A 17,774-nucleotide genomic window follows, 5' to 3' on the forward strand; every position below is an offset into this window, starting at 1 on the left:
TTGAAATCCTACACACGCACACACGTTTAGCATTATTATTAACGTTTGAAAACATAACGCAAAAGTGCTGGTTTTAGGCTGCAGACGTGAATGGCACTTGGTACCACAGGAACCACCCCAGGTCTGAGTGGGATGTGGGCAAAAGAAGAGGAACTAGGTGGGTTGGGCCGCCCCCGGGCCTTTACCTGCCCTCCCTGGCCCATCTGACCTTCTTTCCTTTTCCCCTCTCTATCCCCGCCAGACAGACCCACCTGGAGGCTTCTCACCTGTCAGTCTGTTGGGGAGACACTTCCCTCCTCCCAAAGGCAGGACAGCATGTTTTGGGGAACTGAAGGTCCCGGAGCTACACTGAGAATTTTCTGACACTCCTGACAAAGCGGTTCCATTGGGCCCACTGCTCAAAGCAACCACAAAGATGAGAACCATGACTTTTCAGATCTACACAAATCACCCTCTGCTTATTTATGTCCCATCTCATTCCAAAAAGAAACTGAGCTCTGAAAATCATGTCACGTGATATATATCAGGTCATTTTTGCACAAACACATTTTATTTATTGTACAAATGTTTTTGCAAAGGTTCTGATGGCTTTTAATGTAATGATTCATCCTCCCAGCAACCCCACAGAGCAAAAGGTTTCTATTTTTCTGTATTCCAAAGGTGCCGTCACAGTTTCAAGTCCATATTCCGCCTTTTTCTCGTAGCGTTGCTTTATAACCGTATTTCATGTTGCTACATGGTCTTTGTAACTATACCTTTTCCTGGAATATAATATTGCATCAGCTGGATTTTGCCATCTTGATACCAGCAGTAAAAGTCTTCTAGGAAATTCTTCATCCCCTACCCGACTCCATATGGTTCCAGTGGGACAGCCAACCACAAGAGCCTCCTCCTGGCCACCTGACCAGGTTTGGTCAACCACGGTATCCCATTCCTCTGGCCACAGAGACTGGCCCGGGAATGAGAAGTCACCCAAATCAGAGCAGCCTCCTTCAGAGCTGCTTCCCCCTTCCTCCAAGGCCACATAGCAGGAATAAAGAGTGGAGCAATCTGTGTCTTGGCCTCCCTTCCCCCACAGTGGAGGAAACTAGTCAATAGTGGGAGAAAATGAGCCCCATACCTGTGGGAAGTGGAGCCAAGAGATGGAGGGGGCCTGACAACATCATTTGAGCCCCTTGGACTGCCAGTTTCCTGAGCTACTGAACTCCCGATTGTGCATAAGCTAGTTTGAGCTGGGTGTCTGTCACTTACTGCCGAAAGAGTCTTGACCATTACGAGTCATTCCCTAGTGCAGGACATTTGGGGAGCTTCCAGCTTTTGCCATTATAATTAATGCTGCCATGAACATCTTTGTGCAAAATGAAACAAAACATTTTCGATGTGAAATATGATTAATGAAGTTAACTCTACAAGCTTCGATGTGGTTGGCTTTGGTTTTGCTTGAAGATTCTTTTCTGGAAGGGTGGAGGGGTCCTCAGGTCTTTCTCTCTCATCTCTTTACCTCCACATCAGGCGGCCTTGACCCTCCTTTAGTCTTCCTTACGTCACTCACCTGGAAATGGTTCATGGAGAAGAGGCGCTTAGACTGTTCCCTGAAAATCAGGTTGAGTTTGGCCAGGCCAAGAGGCAAGACTTGGGTGACCATTTGGGGAGACCAGGGAAGCACAGCCACTGAAAAGGAAGGAGAACTGTGAAGGGGAAGATTAGCTGAAATGGAAAGAGGGGCGTGAGGCTGGAGGAACAACTAGAGGCCACACTGTGGGCAACCCGACGGGGCAGAAGAGCAACAGTTGTTTTTTGTTTTTGTTTTTTTGTGAGGAAGATTGTCACTGAGCTAACGTCTGTGCCAATCTTTCTCTATTTTATGTGGGATGCCGCCAGAGTATGGCTTGACAAGCAGTGCTAGGTCCGCACCTGGGATCCAAACCTGCAAACGCCGGGCCACCAAAGTGGAGCACACGAACTTAACTGCTACGCCACTGGGCCAGCCCCAGAACAGCAATAGTTTTAACCAGTTCCACAGCTATTCCCTCCTCTTCTGGTACCAGCACCTAGTTTTCTTTTGGGGACCTGCCCCTCATCATTCTAGAGCCATATGGCCCATTCTGGGAAATGCATGGCCTGGAAGCAGCCAGTCAACACATCCTCTCTTCCCTACCTACCAAGACTGGTTCACAGGTGAGCATGTGACACAAGCAGGGCCAAAGCATAATCCATACAGGACTTCTGCTCAAATTACTAGAAAAGAAACTCTGTACTGTCTCTGGTAGATCATTTTCAAAGATGATGGCAAAAGTCCCTGCCATCCCAAATGCCCTGTTGCAATGTGACTTTGCCACTCTTCCCATTAAGAAGAAGAATTTCCCCTCCAATTCACCCTGGGCTGGCCTTGCTTTGCTCCAGAGAATGTGGAGGAAGTTATACTGCCTATTTGGAGCCTAGGCTTTAAGAGAACTGTCAGCTTCCGCTTTGTTCTCTTACAAGCCAGCCACCATGTACAGAAGTGTGGGTTAGACTGCAGAATGGTGAGAAGCCATGAGGAGAGAACAGCCACTTGGAGAACCAGGACGGCCCAGCCATCAGCCAGGACCAGGGTCTTAAAACATGTGAACAGGGCCATCTTGGATCCTCCAGCCCCAGTCAAGCACCCACCTGACACCACATGGAGCATCCCCACTGAGCCCTGCCCAATCCACAGACTTGTGAGCCATGAAATGGTTTGTGGTTTTTTTTTTGAGGAAGATTAGCCCTGAGCTAACATCTGCTGCCAATCTTCCTCTTTTTGCTGAGGAAGACTGGCCCTGAGCTAACATCCATGCCCATCTTCCTCTACTTTATATGTGGGACACCTACCACAGCATGGCTTGCCAAGTGGTGCCATCTCCGCAGCTGGGATCTGAACAGGTGAACCCCGGGCCTCTGAAGCAGAATGTGCACACTTAACTGCTGCGCCACCGGGCCAGCCCCGCTGTGTAGATTTTATGACCCCTGCTTGTGCATGTACCTCCCAGCTATAAGACAATATCTTCGTTCTTTTGAGTCCTTAGGAATGTGATGGCCCCTGAACAGAGAGTCTATGCTGATAGCCATCATCAATGAAAACTGAAAGATCTGCTCTGCTGACTCTCAGTCTGTAACACCAGAGGGTCAACGTTCCTAACCCCTCCCCTATAGCCCACTGGCCTAGATAACTGCTTCAAGATTCTGTGCCCTCCTGAAGATGGTTCTTTTGGGCATTAGTCAGCCATCTTCCCTCTTGCTAGCAAGCTGTAATAAAATGCCCTTTCTCTGCCACCATCTTGCCTCTTGATGATTGGCTTTTGTCTTGAGGTGAGCAGATTGTGCCCTTGGTGTGGTAACAAGGTGGCCTGAGAATAAAACCAACAGAGGGGAGAGGCAGAGAGACAGGTTTGAGTCCCTGATCCTGCTGGCCTGAAGTCATGTCTGCTTTTGCACTTTTATGTGAATCAATAAATTCCCTTTTTGTAAGCTAGCTTGAGTAGGGTTTCTGTCACTTACAACCAAAAAATCCCTTACAAGGGCCAGCCCCGTGGCCAACTGGTTAAGTTTGTGCGTGCCACTTCGGTGGCCCAGGGTTTGCCAGTTCGGATCATCAAGCCATGCTGTGGCGGTGTCCCACAAAGAAGAATAAGAATGACTTACAACTAGGAGGTACAACTATGTACTGGGGCTTTGGGGAGAAAAAAGAAAGAAAGAAGAAGATTGGCAACAGATATTAGCTCAGGGCCAATCTTTCTCACCAAAGAGGAAAAAATCCCTCACAAGTGGAGAGGAGCTCAAAATGAAAGAAGTGATGAGTTCAACTGGTCTCTGCTAGGGCCAGGACCTTGAAATCCAATAGAATCCTTCATGGACTACAGAACACCTGGGCCCTCTTTTCTGTCTAGAAAGCCGTCATGGGTAAGTAGCCTGCCTGTGATGTGGAATAAATCAGAAAGGGGGCAGTGAGGGAAAGCTGGTCTGCTCTGTGAATCAATAGGTTCTGATCTGGGTGAGGATAGATTCTGCCCAACTGCCACCAGGTGGAGTCTGAGTGCTTCAGGTATGAGGCCTGAGAGCCAAAATGTACCCATCGGCATCTGGGCCGCCCCAAGCAGAGGTGCAGAGGCACAGCCCTGCGCTGCATCCTCCTCCCTCCCCTCTCTGTGGTTCTACCCCTCCTCTCAGACACCTCGGGCCCATCTTTGTGCTCCCCCTCCACTCCTCTCAAATATGTCTCAGGACATTCATACTCAGGAGAAAATGACAGCTTACAGCAATCAAGACAGCACGGGGCCTGGCCCTGTGGCATAGTGGGTAAGTTCAGTGCACTCTGCGTCGGTGGCCTGTGTTTGCAGGCCGGATTCCAGGCGCAGACCTACACCACTTGTCAGTCATTCTGTGGCGATGAATCACATACAAAATAGAGGAGTGTCTAACAGAGGAGACGTTAGCTCATTGCTAATCTTCCTCAAGCAACAAAAAGGATGATTGGGACAGATGTTAGTTCAGGGTGAATCTTCCTTAGCCAAAAAAAAAAAAAAAAGACAGCTTGGTATTGGTGAAAGAATAAACACAGATCAATGGAAGAGAATACAGAGCACAGAAATAGACCTACACAAATATAGTCAACTGATTTTTGACAAAGGAGCAAAGGCAATTCAATGGAGAAAGGATAGTCTTTTCAACAAAAGTTGCTGGAACAATTGGACATCCATATGTAAAAAAAATGAATCTAGACACAGACCTTACATCATTCATATTCAAAAAAGATCATAGGCCTAAATGTAAAACATAAAACTATAAAATTTATAGAAGAAAATATAGGAGATAATCCAGGTGACCTTGAGTTTGGCAAAAAGTTTTTAGAAACAATACCAAAAGCACAATTCATGAAAGAAAAAAAACGTGATATTAAACTTTATTATAATTAAAAACTTCTGCTCTGTAAAAGACACTGATAAGAGCATGAAAAGACAAGTCATAGGGGCCAGCCCGGTGGCACAGTGGTGAAGTACACACGTTCAGCTTTGGCGGCCTGGGGTTCGCCGGTTTGGATCCCGGGTGCAGACATGGCACCGCTTGGCAAGCCATGCTGTGGTAGGCATCCCACGTATAAAGTAGAGGAAAATGGGCACGGCTGTTAGCTCAGGGCCAGTCTTCCTCAGAAAAAAAGAGGAGGATTGGCAGCAGTTAGTTCAGGGTTAATCTTCCTCAAAAAAAAAAAAAAGATAAATCATAGACTGGGAGTAAATATTTGCAAAACATGTATCTGATAATGGACTGTTATCCAAAGTAGACAAATAATTCAAACTCAACAATAAGAAAGCAAACAACTCAGTTAAAAAATGGGGAAAAGATCTGAATAGACACTCCACTAAAGAAGATATACAAGGGAATAAATTTCTAGCTATAAGATGATTAAGTTCTGGGGATCTAATGTACAGAATAGCAACTATAATTAACAATATAGTATTATATACTTGAAAGTTGTTAAGAGAGTAGATCTTAAAAGTTATCACCACACACACACAAAAGGTAATTATGTGAGGGGATGGAGGTGTTAACTATTGCGGTAATCATTTCACAATATGTACATGTGTCAAATCATTGAGTTGCACAGCTTAAACTCACATATGTTATATGTCAATAACATCTCAATAAAGCTGAAAGGGAAAATACATAGATGGCAAAAGCATATGAAAATATATTTAATATCATTTGTCATTAGGGAATTGTAAATTAAAACAACAGGAGAGGGGCCAGCCCAGTGGCATAGTGGTTAAGTTCAAGCGCTCTACTTCGGCGGCCCGGAGTTCTCAGGTTCGAATCCCAGCCACAGACCTACACACCGCTCATCAAGCCATGCTGTGGCGTGTTCCACATACAAAATAGAGGGAGATTGGCACAGCTGTTAGCTCAGGGCCAATCTTCCTCACCAAAAACAAACAAACAGGAGATAGCACCACACACCTATTAGAATGGCAAAAATTAAAAAAACTGACACTCCCAAATGCTGATAAGGGTGTGGAACAGTGACTCTCATCCACCGCTGGTGGGAATGCTAAATGGTACAGCCACTTTGGAGGACAGTTTAGCAGTTTCTTTCAAAGCTACACATGGTCTTCCCATTCAATCCAGCAATCCTAGTCCTAGGTATTAACTGATTTGAAAACTAATGTGTGCATAAAAACCTGCACAAAAATATTTACAGCAGTTTTCTTCATCATTGCCAAAAACTGGAAGCAACCAAGATGGCCTTCAATACATGAATGGATAAACAAACTGTGGTACATCCATAAAATGGTACACTATTCAGTGATAAAAAGAAATGAGCTATCTGGGCCCAGCCTGGTGGCGAAGCAGTTAAGTTCACAAGTTTCACGGTTCGCGGTTTGGATCCCGGACACAGACCTGTGCACCACTCATCAAGCCATGCTGTGGCAGGCGTCCCACATATAAAGTAGAGGAAGATGGGCACAGATGTTTGCTCAAGGCTAATCTTCCTCATAAAAAAAAAAAAAGAATGAGCTATCAAGTCACAAAAAGACATGGATGAACCTTAAATGCCTATTGCTAAGTCAAAGAAGCCAGTCTGATAAGGCTACATACCTTATGATCCCAATATATGATATTCACTATATGATATTCTGGAAAAGGTAAAAATATCTAGCAGGAAGATCAGCAGTTGCCAGGGAGGGTTGAATAGGTGAAATACAGGGGATGTTTTTAGGGTGGTGAGACTATTCTGTATAAAACTATAATGTATTTGTCAAAACTCTTAGAACTTTAGAGCACAAAGAGTAAACTTTAATGTAAGCAAGTTTTAAAAAACCATTTGGGAGGTGAGGGTATCCCAAGAAGGAATGGAGAATGCAACTAAATCTAACTGCATTACAAATGTATGAAATAACTTGACTAAAGGAGGGGGTGGGGGGCAAGGAAGGTGCTGACCTAAGAAGCTTTGGAAATGAGTGGAGTCTCTAAGACCAAAGCCAAAAGGAACTGCACAGAAGCACTGTACTCTAGTCGATAAGGTGGTTTCCTGTGGGGTTACGGGTTAGCAATTCTGATGCTCCTACACACGTATACTGGAATTGAACAATTATGCAAATGACTGGCAGACAGTAGGAGCCAGGTTTCTCACTGTTGGAGTGAGAGTTTAAGATAAGCAAAGAGAGGGGGCTAGAATGATCCACATACTAATGGATTAGCGTTGGAGACATCACTATGAATTCATGTCTAATTAAGATAGAAAAAGATGGTTATATATAGAAATATCTATAGATATGTGTACATAAATGGGCTCGTATGCATACATATATTTACTTGCTCTCCCAGCTGAGAGGGTCTAGAAGCAATGATACTCCAGTGGCAACAAGGCATGCCTAGTGCCCAGATTTTGGTTTCTAATACCATTCTTTTTTCTTTTTCTTTTTTGAGGAAGACTAGCCTTGAGCTTACTGCGGCCAATCCTCCTCTTTTTGCTGAGGAAGACTGGTCCTGAGCTAACATCCATGCGCATCTTCCTCTGCTTTACATGTGGGACGCCTACCACAACATGGCTTAGCCAAGCGGTGCCATGTCCGCACCTGGGATCCTAACCGGCGAACCCCGGGCCGCCGAAGCGGGACATGCGCACGTAACCGCTGCGCCACCGGACCGGCCCCTCTAATACCATTCTTCAAGAAAAGGAACTAGGGTTCCTTGGAGAAATGGCTGATTCTGGGACTAGGGCAGGAAGTATACAAAATGAGCCTGAGCATCTTGTATTGCCAGAAAGTAAGGCAATACTTTAAAATTGTTTTCAATTAAAAAAAAAAAATTGCGGGCCGCCCAGTGGTGCAGAGGTTAAGTTCGTACATCCTGCTTTGGCGGCCATGGGTTCGCTGGTTGGGGTCCCGGGTGCAGACATGGCACTGCTTGGCACGCCATGCTGTGGCAGGCGTCCCACATATAAAGTAGAAGAAGATGGGCACGGATGTTAGCTCAGGGCCAGTCTTCCTCAGCAAAAAGAGGAGGATTGGCGGCAGATGTTAGCTCAGGGCTAATCTTCCTCAAAAAAAAAAAAAATTGATGGGAATATGTCAAAGAAACACATGAACCAAGTAAAAGAGCTCCCAAGGGCCAAAGCTAGAACAATTTGAACAACAAAATAAAGTATATTGGATTATAATCCAAAGTATAAAATAAATATCCATGAGTCCATACTGATAAAAATAAATGGTTGAATAAATAAATGGGGGAGACAAATCTCCCAGGCAGAAACCTAAATAATTTCTGTAGATCTTCTCCATCAAGGAGGTGGAGCCTAACTACTCCTTAAATGTAGGCTGTGCATAGTGATTTCCTTCCAAAGAGTACAGCATGGAAAGGAGGAAAACAGAGTAACTTTACAATGGAGAAAGCTGACAAATACTACCTCAGCCAGGAGATCAAGGCCAACACCAACAGTGAGAAGTCATTCTGATAGTATGTATCCAGCAGCACTCTTGAAATGACGTGATGAATGGCAGCTATCTCTGTGGTCTTCCTCCCCAAAACCCACAACCTCAGTCCAATCATGAGAAAAAAAATTCCAATAGAGGAACATTCTACAAAATATCTAACTCGTACTCCTCAAAACTGTCAAGGTCATCAAAAACAAGGAAAGTCTGAGAAACTGTCCCAGCTAAGAGGAGCCTAAGGAGATATGATAATGAAATGTGGGAATGCGGGATCCTGGAACAGAAAAAGAGCTTTAAGCAAAAATGAAGAAAGTCTGAATAAAGATGGACTTTAGTTAATAATAATGTATCAATATCAGCTCATTAATGGTAACACTATATCATATTAATATAAAATGTTAATGGAAACAGGATGTGGAGTACATGAGAACTCTCATAATATCTTTACAATTTTTCTGTAAATCTAAAACTGTTCTAAAAATTAAGCTTATTATTATTTTTGTGTGTGTGAGGAAGATTGGCCCTGACCTCACATCTGTTGCCAATCTTCCTCTTTTTGCTTCAGGATCTGAAACTGCGAATCCGAGGCCACTGAAGCTGACAGCGCAAATTTAAGCCACTATGCCACCAGGCCAGCCCCAAAACTAAGTTTATTTTTTAAAAACATTTTAAAAGTTGTTTATCTCTAGAGCATCTGGATATTAAAGATAAAAGCCAGTGGTTCTAAAACTTTAGCACACATCAGAATAACCTAGAGTTTGTTAAAACAGATTGTGGGCCCCACCTCCTGAGTTTCCGGTGCAGGAGGTCTAGGGTAGGGCCAGAGAATTTGCATTTCTAGTAAATCCCTAGGGGTTGCTGCTTTTGTTCCACGGACCACACTTTGAGAACCGCTGGTGTAAACTCAAAGATTAGAACAATGATGAACTCTCATCTCATCCAGTAGGTGGAGGCATTTGGGGAACATTCTTTGGAAATTTTCCCAGGGGGACCCTTTCAGAGCCCCTTCTGAGAAGCCCCATTATCTGCTCTAGTTTATCCGCCCTCCCACCCCCACCCCGCCCCAGCCTCATCCTAAGGTTCAATGGCTTAGCAGTACACTGGTTAAATAGAAATGACTCAGACCCAGCCCCTGGGGCATCCAAGAACTCCTAGCATGGTGAAGGAGTCAGAGAGTAAAGATGGCTAACAGGAATGAGGAACATGGGCAATTGCTTGAGGTGCAAAGCAGAATGGAAGTGGCTGAATGTGGAATATTTGAAAAAGCTTCCAGGGTCAGAAGAGATGAAGCTCAAGGTGAAGAACGATTTGGAAATCACCAAAAGAAGGGGACAAGGACATTCCCGGCCATGGGAACAAGATACACAAGAGCATAGGGGTCTGACAGCTCTCGAGTTTTCTGGAAACCTGATAATTGAGCACCTCGTCCAACACTTTCACTCGCGTATGCGCGATAATTACCATTCCCTTTCTTCTTTTAAAGATTGGCACCTGAGCTAACATCTGTTGCCAGTCTTCCTTTTTTTCTTCTTTCCAAAGCCCCCCAGTATATAGCTGTATATTCTAGTTGTAGGTCCGTCTGGCTCTGCTATGTGGGATGCCGCCTACGCAAGCTCTGACGAGCTGTGCTAGGTCTGTGCCCAGGATCGGAACCCGCAGAACTGGTGGAACTGGCGAAACCCTGGGCCGCCAAAGTTAACCACAAATTTAACCATAAGGCCACGGAGCAGGCCCCTACCATCCCCATTTTACAGAGGAGCCTCTGAGACGTTAAGTAACTTGCCCAAGGCTGTCCAGCTGGTAAGCAGGAAGACCCATCTGGAGCTCAAAAAGCACCGAGTCTAAGTCTGGTGGCTGCCTCACACACAGGTGAGCCCTCTGCCTCCTCCCGCCCCAGATGACATCCTCTGTCTTCCTGCCTTCTTTCTCTAAGCCTTCTGCCTCAAGCCCTTCCCAGCTGGCTTCCCCAGTCTCTTTTCTCAGAAGTTCTTCCGTAATTAACCATTACCAGACTCATGAGCAAGGGAAGGAATCCAGAATCGCAGAATCTCTCCCCAACTTGCTGGCCCTGTGTAACCTAAGCCCAGGGATCAAAATCCCTGCCTTGGCTTGTCGGACCTTCTCCTCTGGGTTGCCGTGGGGATGAAAAGAGCTTAGGGATGTGACTACGCTCCCTCGCCATCCTTCAGGCCCCCCTCCCTCCACGCCCGCAGCCAGCCATACCCCGGCACTAGAACCTGCAAAAGCTTTACTCAGCCTCAAGAGCTCGCTCCCATCCAGCAGGTGTGTCCCATTTGCCCCTCGCGGGCGGAGCCGCAGCTTCTGAGCTCTCCCGGGCCTGAACTGAGCAGGGCGTGGGTCTACAGTTTGGCAACCCCACCCAGCAATGACCCGGGATAGAGGGCAAAGGAGGGGAGCCCTCGACCCCGAAGAGGAGCAGTCCCAAGCACCCCAGCGGGGGAACTGCTGCCTCCGCGCTCCGCCTCTGCGCCCGTCCAGTAACCCAGGCTCTAACCTCTCCTCCCCGCCAGTGATAAACCCTCGGCTCCCCGGGCACCTCTCCCAGAGCTCCGAGCGCAAGGCACCGGCCCGGACGCCGGGAGGCGGAGAGTTAATTCCAACCGCCTCTCAGCGGATTCCGAAGACCTGGTCGTCGAGAGCACCTCCCATTGGCCGTGGAGCCGGCTTAGCGCTGATTGGCCGAGGCTCTCGGCTACGGCTCTCCAAGGCTCCCCATTGGCCGCCGCGCTCCAGTGACTAGAGCGTGCCGGCCCGGCCTCCGCGGCTGCCCGGGCGAAGCTGCGGCGAGCTGCGACAGCAGCCTGAAGACGCGTGTCCCTGGAGGGAGTCCCGACTTCCTTCCCAAATCCAGATCTCGTTGCTGTCCCGGGGACGCCACTGGATCTTCGCCTGGATCCTTTTCTCCTTAACCTGATTGTTTTCTTTTTCCTTCCTCCCGGTCTCGCGTCTCCCAACTCGGCGTTTCCCTCCCCTACTCCCGCCAACCCGTAGCCCGCCATCCTCAGCATCCCACCTGCCGTCCTCCTGGCTTCTACCTCTCCTAGACCTCAAATCCCTTGACCAACAGGGTCCTGTCATAACCTTCTCGCCAGACTCTCCTAAACTTCTCTTTCTTTTCTCTTTGCTAGCTTGTGTCTTCCAAATTCCAGCTAACCCTTGACCCCTTTAAGTTTGACCCTTACACTCTTGTCTCCAGACCTCTAAATTCCTACCTCCTGCAGTTGGACTGCTGAAACTGAGGTCTTCGCCTGATTTCTTACCTCATTTCTGAAGCTCATTTTGACTTTCTTACTCCTGGGCCAGTTCCTGCTACTGCTACCCCACCATGGACTTCTTGATGAGCGGCCTGGCAGCCTGCGGGGCCTGCTTGTTCACCAACCCCCTGGAGGTGGTGAAGACCAGGATGCAGTTGCAGGGAGAACTGCAGGCCCCCGGCAGCTACCAGCGGCACTACCGAAACGTCTTCCATGCCTTCATCACCATCGGCAAGGTGGACGGCCTGGCTGCCCTGCAGAAGGGCCTGGCCCCTGCCCTCTTATACCAGTTCCTGATGAATGGCATCCGGCTGGGCACCTACGGGCTGATTGAGGCTGGGGGCTACCTGCGCACGGCTGAAGGTGGCCTCAGCCCTGCCCGCAGCGCAGCAGCTGGGGCCCTGGCTGGGGTCATGGGAGCCTACTTGGGGAGCCCCATCTACATGGTGAGAAGAAGGGTCTTTCCTGGGGCCTTCAGGGCAGACCCTTGGTGTAGGGTGGGGGCCTGGGCCTTCACAACCTGACGCTGAGGTTGGAAGTGGATTCGTGTAGAGAAGGATGAGGAATTTGAGTAATATATATCAGCAAGTGTAGGGATCGGGGGAAGGTCCTGGTCATCACAGAAGTACAGTCTTACAGCCTGCCCCTTTGAGTTACCTGATACAGGTGAAGGGTCGGTAGCCTGAGGCCCAGAGAGGGTAAGTCTCACGATTGCTTATTCCTAGGACTAGGCCCTGCATAGTGTTCCTCCTGGAAAGACACTGGGAGGCAGTGAGTTCTATGGAAGGAGAGGCAGTCTGGTCTCACTCCCAGGGTATGAGATTCAAGGACAGTGGCCTCTCCAAAGTCAACTGGACCCATGCCTCCACGAGGCTTGGGGGCCAGAGAGCAAGTCTTGCAGATGACCCCTCACAACTTGCCCCAGAGTCTGATGGGGAGCCTGGTTGTGGTGGCAGATGGAGATCTGGTCTGGGAGTGGAAGCTGGCATGAGAGGCTGGACACCCAGGTCTTGCCTAACATGAACAGTCTTAGGAAATGTTGCCATTCTCCAACTTCCCCATCCCCCACCCCTACCCCCAGGGGAAGGAGGATGCGGGGGTGGGGGCGGGTGTCTTGCACTGCTAGGAGATCCATCCCCTGGGACTGGAGCCAAGGGACACAGAGTCTCAAGAGCAATTTGTTAAGTGGGAACAACAGTAATTATCAGATTAAAAGGGTATTTGGAACACCTCAGAGGAAGTGAGAGGGGGTCAGGCATTTGGGTCTCAAGTGGGAGGATGGCCACTGGGCCATAGGCTATGATACTCTCTCATTTCCAGGTGAAGACTCACCTACAGGCACAGGCAGCCTCAGAAATCGCCGTAGGACACCAGTATAAGCATCAGGTGAGGGTTTTCCAGCTCCGCTGTAGTCCCTGCCCATTCTCTCCCATTTACCTTCAGCTTTTTTCCTTTTATTTTTTTTTTTGAGGAAGATTAGCCCTGAGCTAACATCTGCTGCCAATCCTCTTTTTGCTGAGGAAGACTGGCCCTGAGCTAACATCCATGTCCATCTTCCTCTACTCTATATGTGGGACGCCTACCACAGCATGGCGTTCCAAGCGGTGCTATGTCTGCACCCAGGATCTGAACCGGTGAACCCCAGGCCGCAGAAGCAGAACGTGCACACTTAGCTGCTGTGCCACCGGGCCGGCCCCTACCTCCAGCTTTCTGCCCACACCCAACAGCTCCAACCTAGCTACAGCTCTGCCCAGCCCACCAATTAAGTCCCACTCTGCCGCTGGAGTCCACAGGGATCCTCTTTCCCACATGTTCCCCAGTTCCTCTAGTCTTCTGCACCTGTTTCTCCTGCCCCATTCTCCTGACCTCCTAATGTCCTCGCTTCCATACTCACTGCCCCTATTCTGGGGTCGCGAAGGAGGGAACAACAGGGTGGTAGACAAGTGAGGGGCCACATTCTGGCTCTAAGCCCACATGGAACCAGTTGTCTAGACATCAGGTACCAGTTAAGGACCCATCCTTGGCAGTGTTATGAGGTGGCAGCTCTGATGCTGAGGTGACTGAATCTTGCCCCTATCTATGGTCTTCCCCCTACCAGGGCATGTTTCAAGCACTGACCGAGATCGGCCAGAAACATGGTCTGGTGGGGTTGTGGCGTGGGGCCCTGGGAAGTGTGCCCCGAGTTACCGTCGGTTCCTCCACCCAGCTGTGCACCTTCTCATCCACCAAGGACCTCATGACCAAGTGGGAGGTACTGCCCAGGAAAGGGGTGGGGTCACCCTGGGAAGATGGGCAGGGGGAGGGCAAGCTGAGGTGAGCCCTAGAGGGGACAGTGCCAACATTCAATGTGAGGGAGCCACAAGAGGGCTTGGGGTCACTGACTCTTTATACCCTTCCCATTGAAGGTGTCCTTGAGTCCTCAGGGCATCCTGCCCTTCCTCCTTTACAATGTTATCACACTGGGTTATAACTGATGGAGTAGTAGCTCCCAGAGTTACCAGCTATCTCTCCTGTATCCCCAGCACAGGACCTGTCCTTTCCTAGGGGTTGAATGATTGGCTGATTGACAAAGCTCTTCCTCCCTCCCCTCTTAGATATTTCCTCCCCAGAGCTGGAAGGTGGCTCTGGCGGCCGCCATGGTGAGTGGCATTGCAGTGGTCCTGGCCATGACACCCTTTGATGTGGCCAGCACAAGGCTCTACAACCAGCCCACAGACGCTCAGGGCAAGGTAAGGGAGTACTCTGGGGTGCCGGCAGGCAGGGAAAGCCGAGGCGGGCCGCAGACTGTGAGTGCAGGAGGGACGGACTAAAAGGCAGCCTGCAGAGGTGAGACCCCTGATGGGCTCTAACAAACCTGTGTTCTCCCTTTCTCTCCAACCTGCTCTCAGGGCCTCATGTACCGGGGGATTCTGGACGCGCTGCTGCAGACGGCTCGGACAGAGGGCATTTTTGGCATGTACAAGGGTATAGGTGCCTCCTATTTCCGTCTTGGCCCCCACACCATCCTCTCCCTCTTCTTCTGGGACCAGCTGCGCACCCTCTACTACACACACACCAAATAACAGTCATCCTTCCACATTCCACCAAATTGGCACTCCTGGGACACTTCTGCCTTCATTACTATGTCCTGGTGACTTCTGACCAGAAGACCTTTCATCCATCCGAGGGGACAGCCAAACCCACTCCCCATCTGTCTTCTCAGGGTGAATCACTCAAGGGATAGTTTCCCTCCCTTCCTTGGGTGTTGCTTTAAACGTTCCCTACCTAGCCCTCTGTACACGTCACACCCCTCTCTCAGGGCTGAACCAGTCACTCCAAAGTGTATTTCTTCTCTTTCCCCACTGCCAGCCTTGGGGCCCTTCTGAACCCATGCACAACTTTGAACTCTCTCCTCTGAGACCAAAGGGAATTGGGGTGACCCAGGTGTCATGTTAGATTCAAAGGCACAAAGATTATATTGGTTATAAAGCAAGTTTATTTCTGCAGAGAGGAGGTGTCTTATGTTTATGCACAGGGAAAGAATTAGGAGAATATATCCAACTCCTTGCAGAATGGGGTCCCTAGGTCTTCAGCAGCATCATGCAACATTTCAGCATCGTTACTGGGGACCAAAGATGTTGGGATCGTGAAGGGTCAGACTGGTCACCAGCTGTTCAAAGTCACCCAGGCTCCAGGGCGGAGGTGACAGATTTTCAGGGCCAAGAGATGACCTATTATCAGGGCTGGGGGGGTGCGGGAACAGACGGAAAGAGAACGTCATCAAGGCCTTGGATTTAGAGGTTCCCACTTCCTGTTCCCTGGAGGACCTAGGTATCTGTGACCCCAAACCTCTGGCCCAGTCCTGCTTCCTTGGAGGACCCCACCAGCCCGTCTTTCTGCAGTGCCCTTCCCAGCCAATTCTCCTGGGGACCCAAGTCATGAGCCATGCGCCCTTTCTGTCCTTACGGGGGCTGATTGAAGGTGAGCAGGAGATCGGTTTGGTACTGGGGCAGCCGCAGCAAGGCCTGGTGCAGTGTCACGACCTCTGCTACCTAAAGAGATCAGAATCAGGATGCTTACCTGGTCCCCTAGGGCCATCCCCTTCACCCTTCCAGGACACCTCACACTCACTCGGCCCTCACCTGCTGGTGTTCTTTAGCTACCTGCTGCTTGCCAGAGAGGACCCAGGCTTCTTGACAGCAGCCCCTCAGGGCCAGATTCTCCAAAAGGAGAGGCTGCACAGCCTCCACTTGCACAGCCCTAGCCTCCTGCACCCCGCCAACATCCTCAAAGTGGTACCTGGAATGAGGAGAGCAGGGTCAGGGAGGGGCATCTCTCACCGCCCCTCACAAGCATCTCTAAATCCTAAACTTCTCTCACTTCCGGCGATAAGGCGTTGCCCTTGGAGTTCTCACTGCAGGGATTAACCCTTCTGTCACAGGCCCCGCCCCCTTCGGCTCCGGCCCTCCCATTGGCCAGCCGCGGGCCCGCCTTCCTCACCGCGCAGCCGCTTCGCCGCGCACTTGGGCCTGCAGCTCCAGGAGTTCCACGATCAGGCTCTGGTCCGTAAGGCGATGGCAGAAAACTTCTTGATTGTCCGGGACCGGTCGGAGGTCGCTGGAGAGAGGCGAAGCAGTCCCTGGTTGGCCCTGCCTTCTTCCCGCAACCCACCCGGTCGGCCTCCTCCTGCGCCCGGGCCTTCTCACCTTACGTCAATGGCCCCGGGAGGGAGAGTGGCAGAGAAGGCGCCCCCGAACAGTGGATAGTCTCGTGTGGGCTCCATGGATCTGAGGCTGGGGTATGGGCATTAGAGAGATTTAAAAGAAACCGACATGGGGCCACGTGGCGTCACCTCACTGCGTTTCGCAGCGGCCACTGCCGCCTGCGGTTTTTCCTATCTCCTTGACCCTTTAAGATTTGGCCCCGCCCTGTGACCGCGCTGGCCAATCGGCGCCCGCGCCTTAGGGGCGGCACCCAGCGATGCTGCTCCGGGCCAGCAAGCTCTTAGAAGGGCGCCGGGGCGGGACCGCGGGCTTGGCTAGGAGGTAAAAACTCAGGCTGGGATTTGTGACGACCGCGTGGTCGCTAGCCCGCGTCCGCCAGGCTCTTCCTTTTAAAGGGGTCGCACTTTCTAAGAATGTCGCCTGAGACCTTCTTCAGGGGCAGTTGCTTGTCTAAGGGACCGACATCTGGGTGGGGTCTCCTGAGGCAAGGGAGAATAGTTTCAGGGTCACCCAGCTCTGTCCCCAGGGCTTCTTGATCGCGAATGAGCTGCCAATCAGACCGCTAATTCTCTGATCGGATGCTGGGGAATTAGGGGAACAATGGGGCCAGGTGTGGGGCCAGGTTAGGATTCAGGCCTCACGCCTTCGTGAAATCGAGACCCAACCTGGGGATTATACATCTAATCCCCCTCAAATCTTCGCCTTGGGAGCGCGGCCAGGGGGTGGGGAGGGGGGCCTTTCCCACACACAACACACACCTGGAAGAAAGCACAGATTAAACCCTCTGTTATTTTCTTTTATAGTTTTTTAGAGTGTTTTTAAGGTTGCGACTGAAGTATATCCTCTCATCTAATTTCTCCATTTATCTTTGATCCTCAGCACCTGGCAGAATGTTTAGAGCATAATAGACCCATTATGTATCGTTGAGTGATTGAATAGACTCAATAGTGTGAATTCTGGAACACAGGGAACCAGTCATGCCCTCAGGGGTTCTAGATGTCGTCTACTTCCCAGCCAAGAACTGAGCTGAGGAGGATCCTCATCCTGAGGCCATCCCGCCCATGGGATCCCAAGTGCTGACCATACCTGTGGACCCTAATAATTTCATGACACTGAGTCCAAGGAGAACATATTGTTTTGGTCTCTTACCTTGGCAGGCCCTGGAGATATAAAAGCTATTCGGATACAGCCCCTGCTTCGCTGAGAGTATACAAGGAACAGTGGGGTACACTTTGAGTCTTAAAGGTTGACTCAGAGAATTCACGAGGGCATCCTAGGGATATTCTAGCCAGGGAAATATCAGGAGCAAAGACTTGGAGATGAGAGAGCATGTTTTGGGGAATTCAAGT

The 17,774-nt window shown here is 49.7% G+C and overlaps 3 protein-coding genes across 5 annotated transcripts in view; 1 reads left to right on the forward strand and 2 right to left on the reverse strand.

Moving 5' to 3' along the window:
- Positions 1 to 10,814, reverse strand: part of ARHGEF15 (Rho guanine nucleotide exchange factor 15) — a 23,299-nt gene extending 12,485 nt beyond the window's left edge. Inside the window, exons 1-3 of one of the 3 annotated variants that reach the window (XM_046675200.1) lie at positions 10,685 to 10,814; positions 1,553 to 1,671; positions 267 to 394 (exon numbers count right to left, since the gene is read on the reverse strand). The gene's annotated coding sequence lies outside the window, so the exon portion shown is untranslated. Of the gene's footprint in view, positions 1 to 266; positions 395 to 1,552; positions 1,760 to 10,670 lie in introns of those variants that run through there. The other 2 variants (XM_046675201.1, XM_046675202.1) reach the window with 2 other exon arrangements.
- Positions 10,125 to 15,209, forward strand: SLC25A35 (solute carrier family 25 member 35). Its single transcript, XM_046675205.1, has 6 exons — positions 10,125 to 10,316; positions 10,979 to 12,168; positions 13,043 to 13,108; positions 13,821 to 13,973; positions 14,317 to 14,451; positions 14,611 to 15,209. Exons 2-6 carry the CDS (start codon positions 11,794 to 11,796, stop codon positions 14,782 to 14,784), a joined length of 903 nt encoding a protein of 300 aa, XP_046531161.1. The 5' UTR covers positions 10,125 to 10,316; positions 10,979 to 11,793; the 3' UTR covers positions 14,785 to 15,209.
- RANGRF (RAN guanine nucleotide release factor) lies at positions 15,175 to 17,119 on the reverse strand. Its single transcript, XM_046675206.1, has 5 exons — positions 16,408 to 17,119; positions 16,202 to 16,318; positions 15,844 to 16,000; positions 15,668 to 15,753; positions 15,175 to 15,444 (listed from the first exon to the last, which is right to left on the reverse strand). The coding sequence occupies exons 1-5, from the start codon at positions 16,482 to 16,484 to the stop codon at positions 15,321 to 15,323; spliced, it is 561 nt and encodes a 186-aa protein (XP_046531162.1). The 5' UTR covers positions 16,485 to 17,119; the 3' UTR covers positions 15,175 to 15,320.
- Positions 17,120 to 17,774: the final 655 nt, after the last annotated feature.

This window comes from Equus quagga, chromosome 11 (genome assembly GCF_021613505.1).
Source record: "Equus quagga isolate Etosha38 chromosome 11, UCLA_HA_Equagga_1.0, whole genome shotgun sequence".
Taxonomy (NCBI): Eukaryota; Metazoa; Chordata; class Mammalia; order Perissodactyla; family Equidae; genus Equus; species Equus quagga.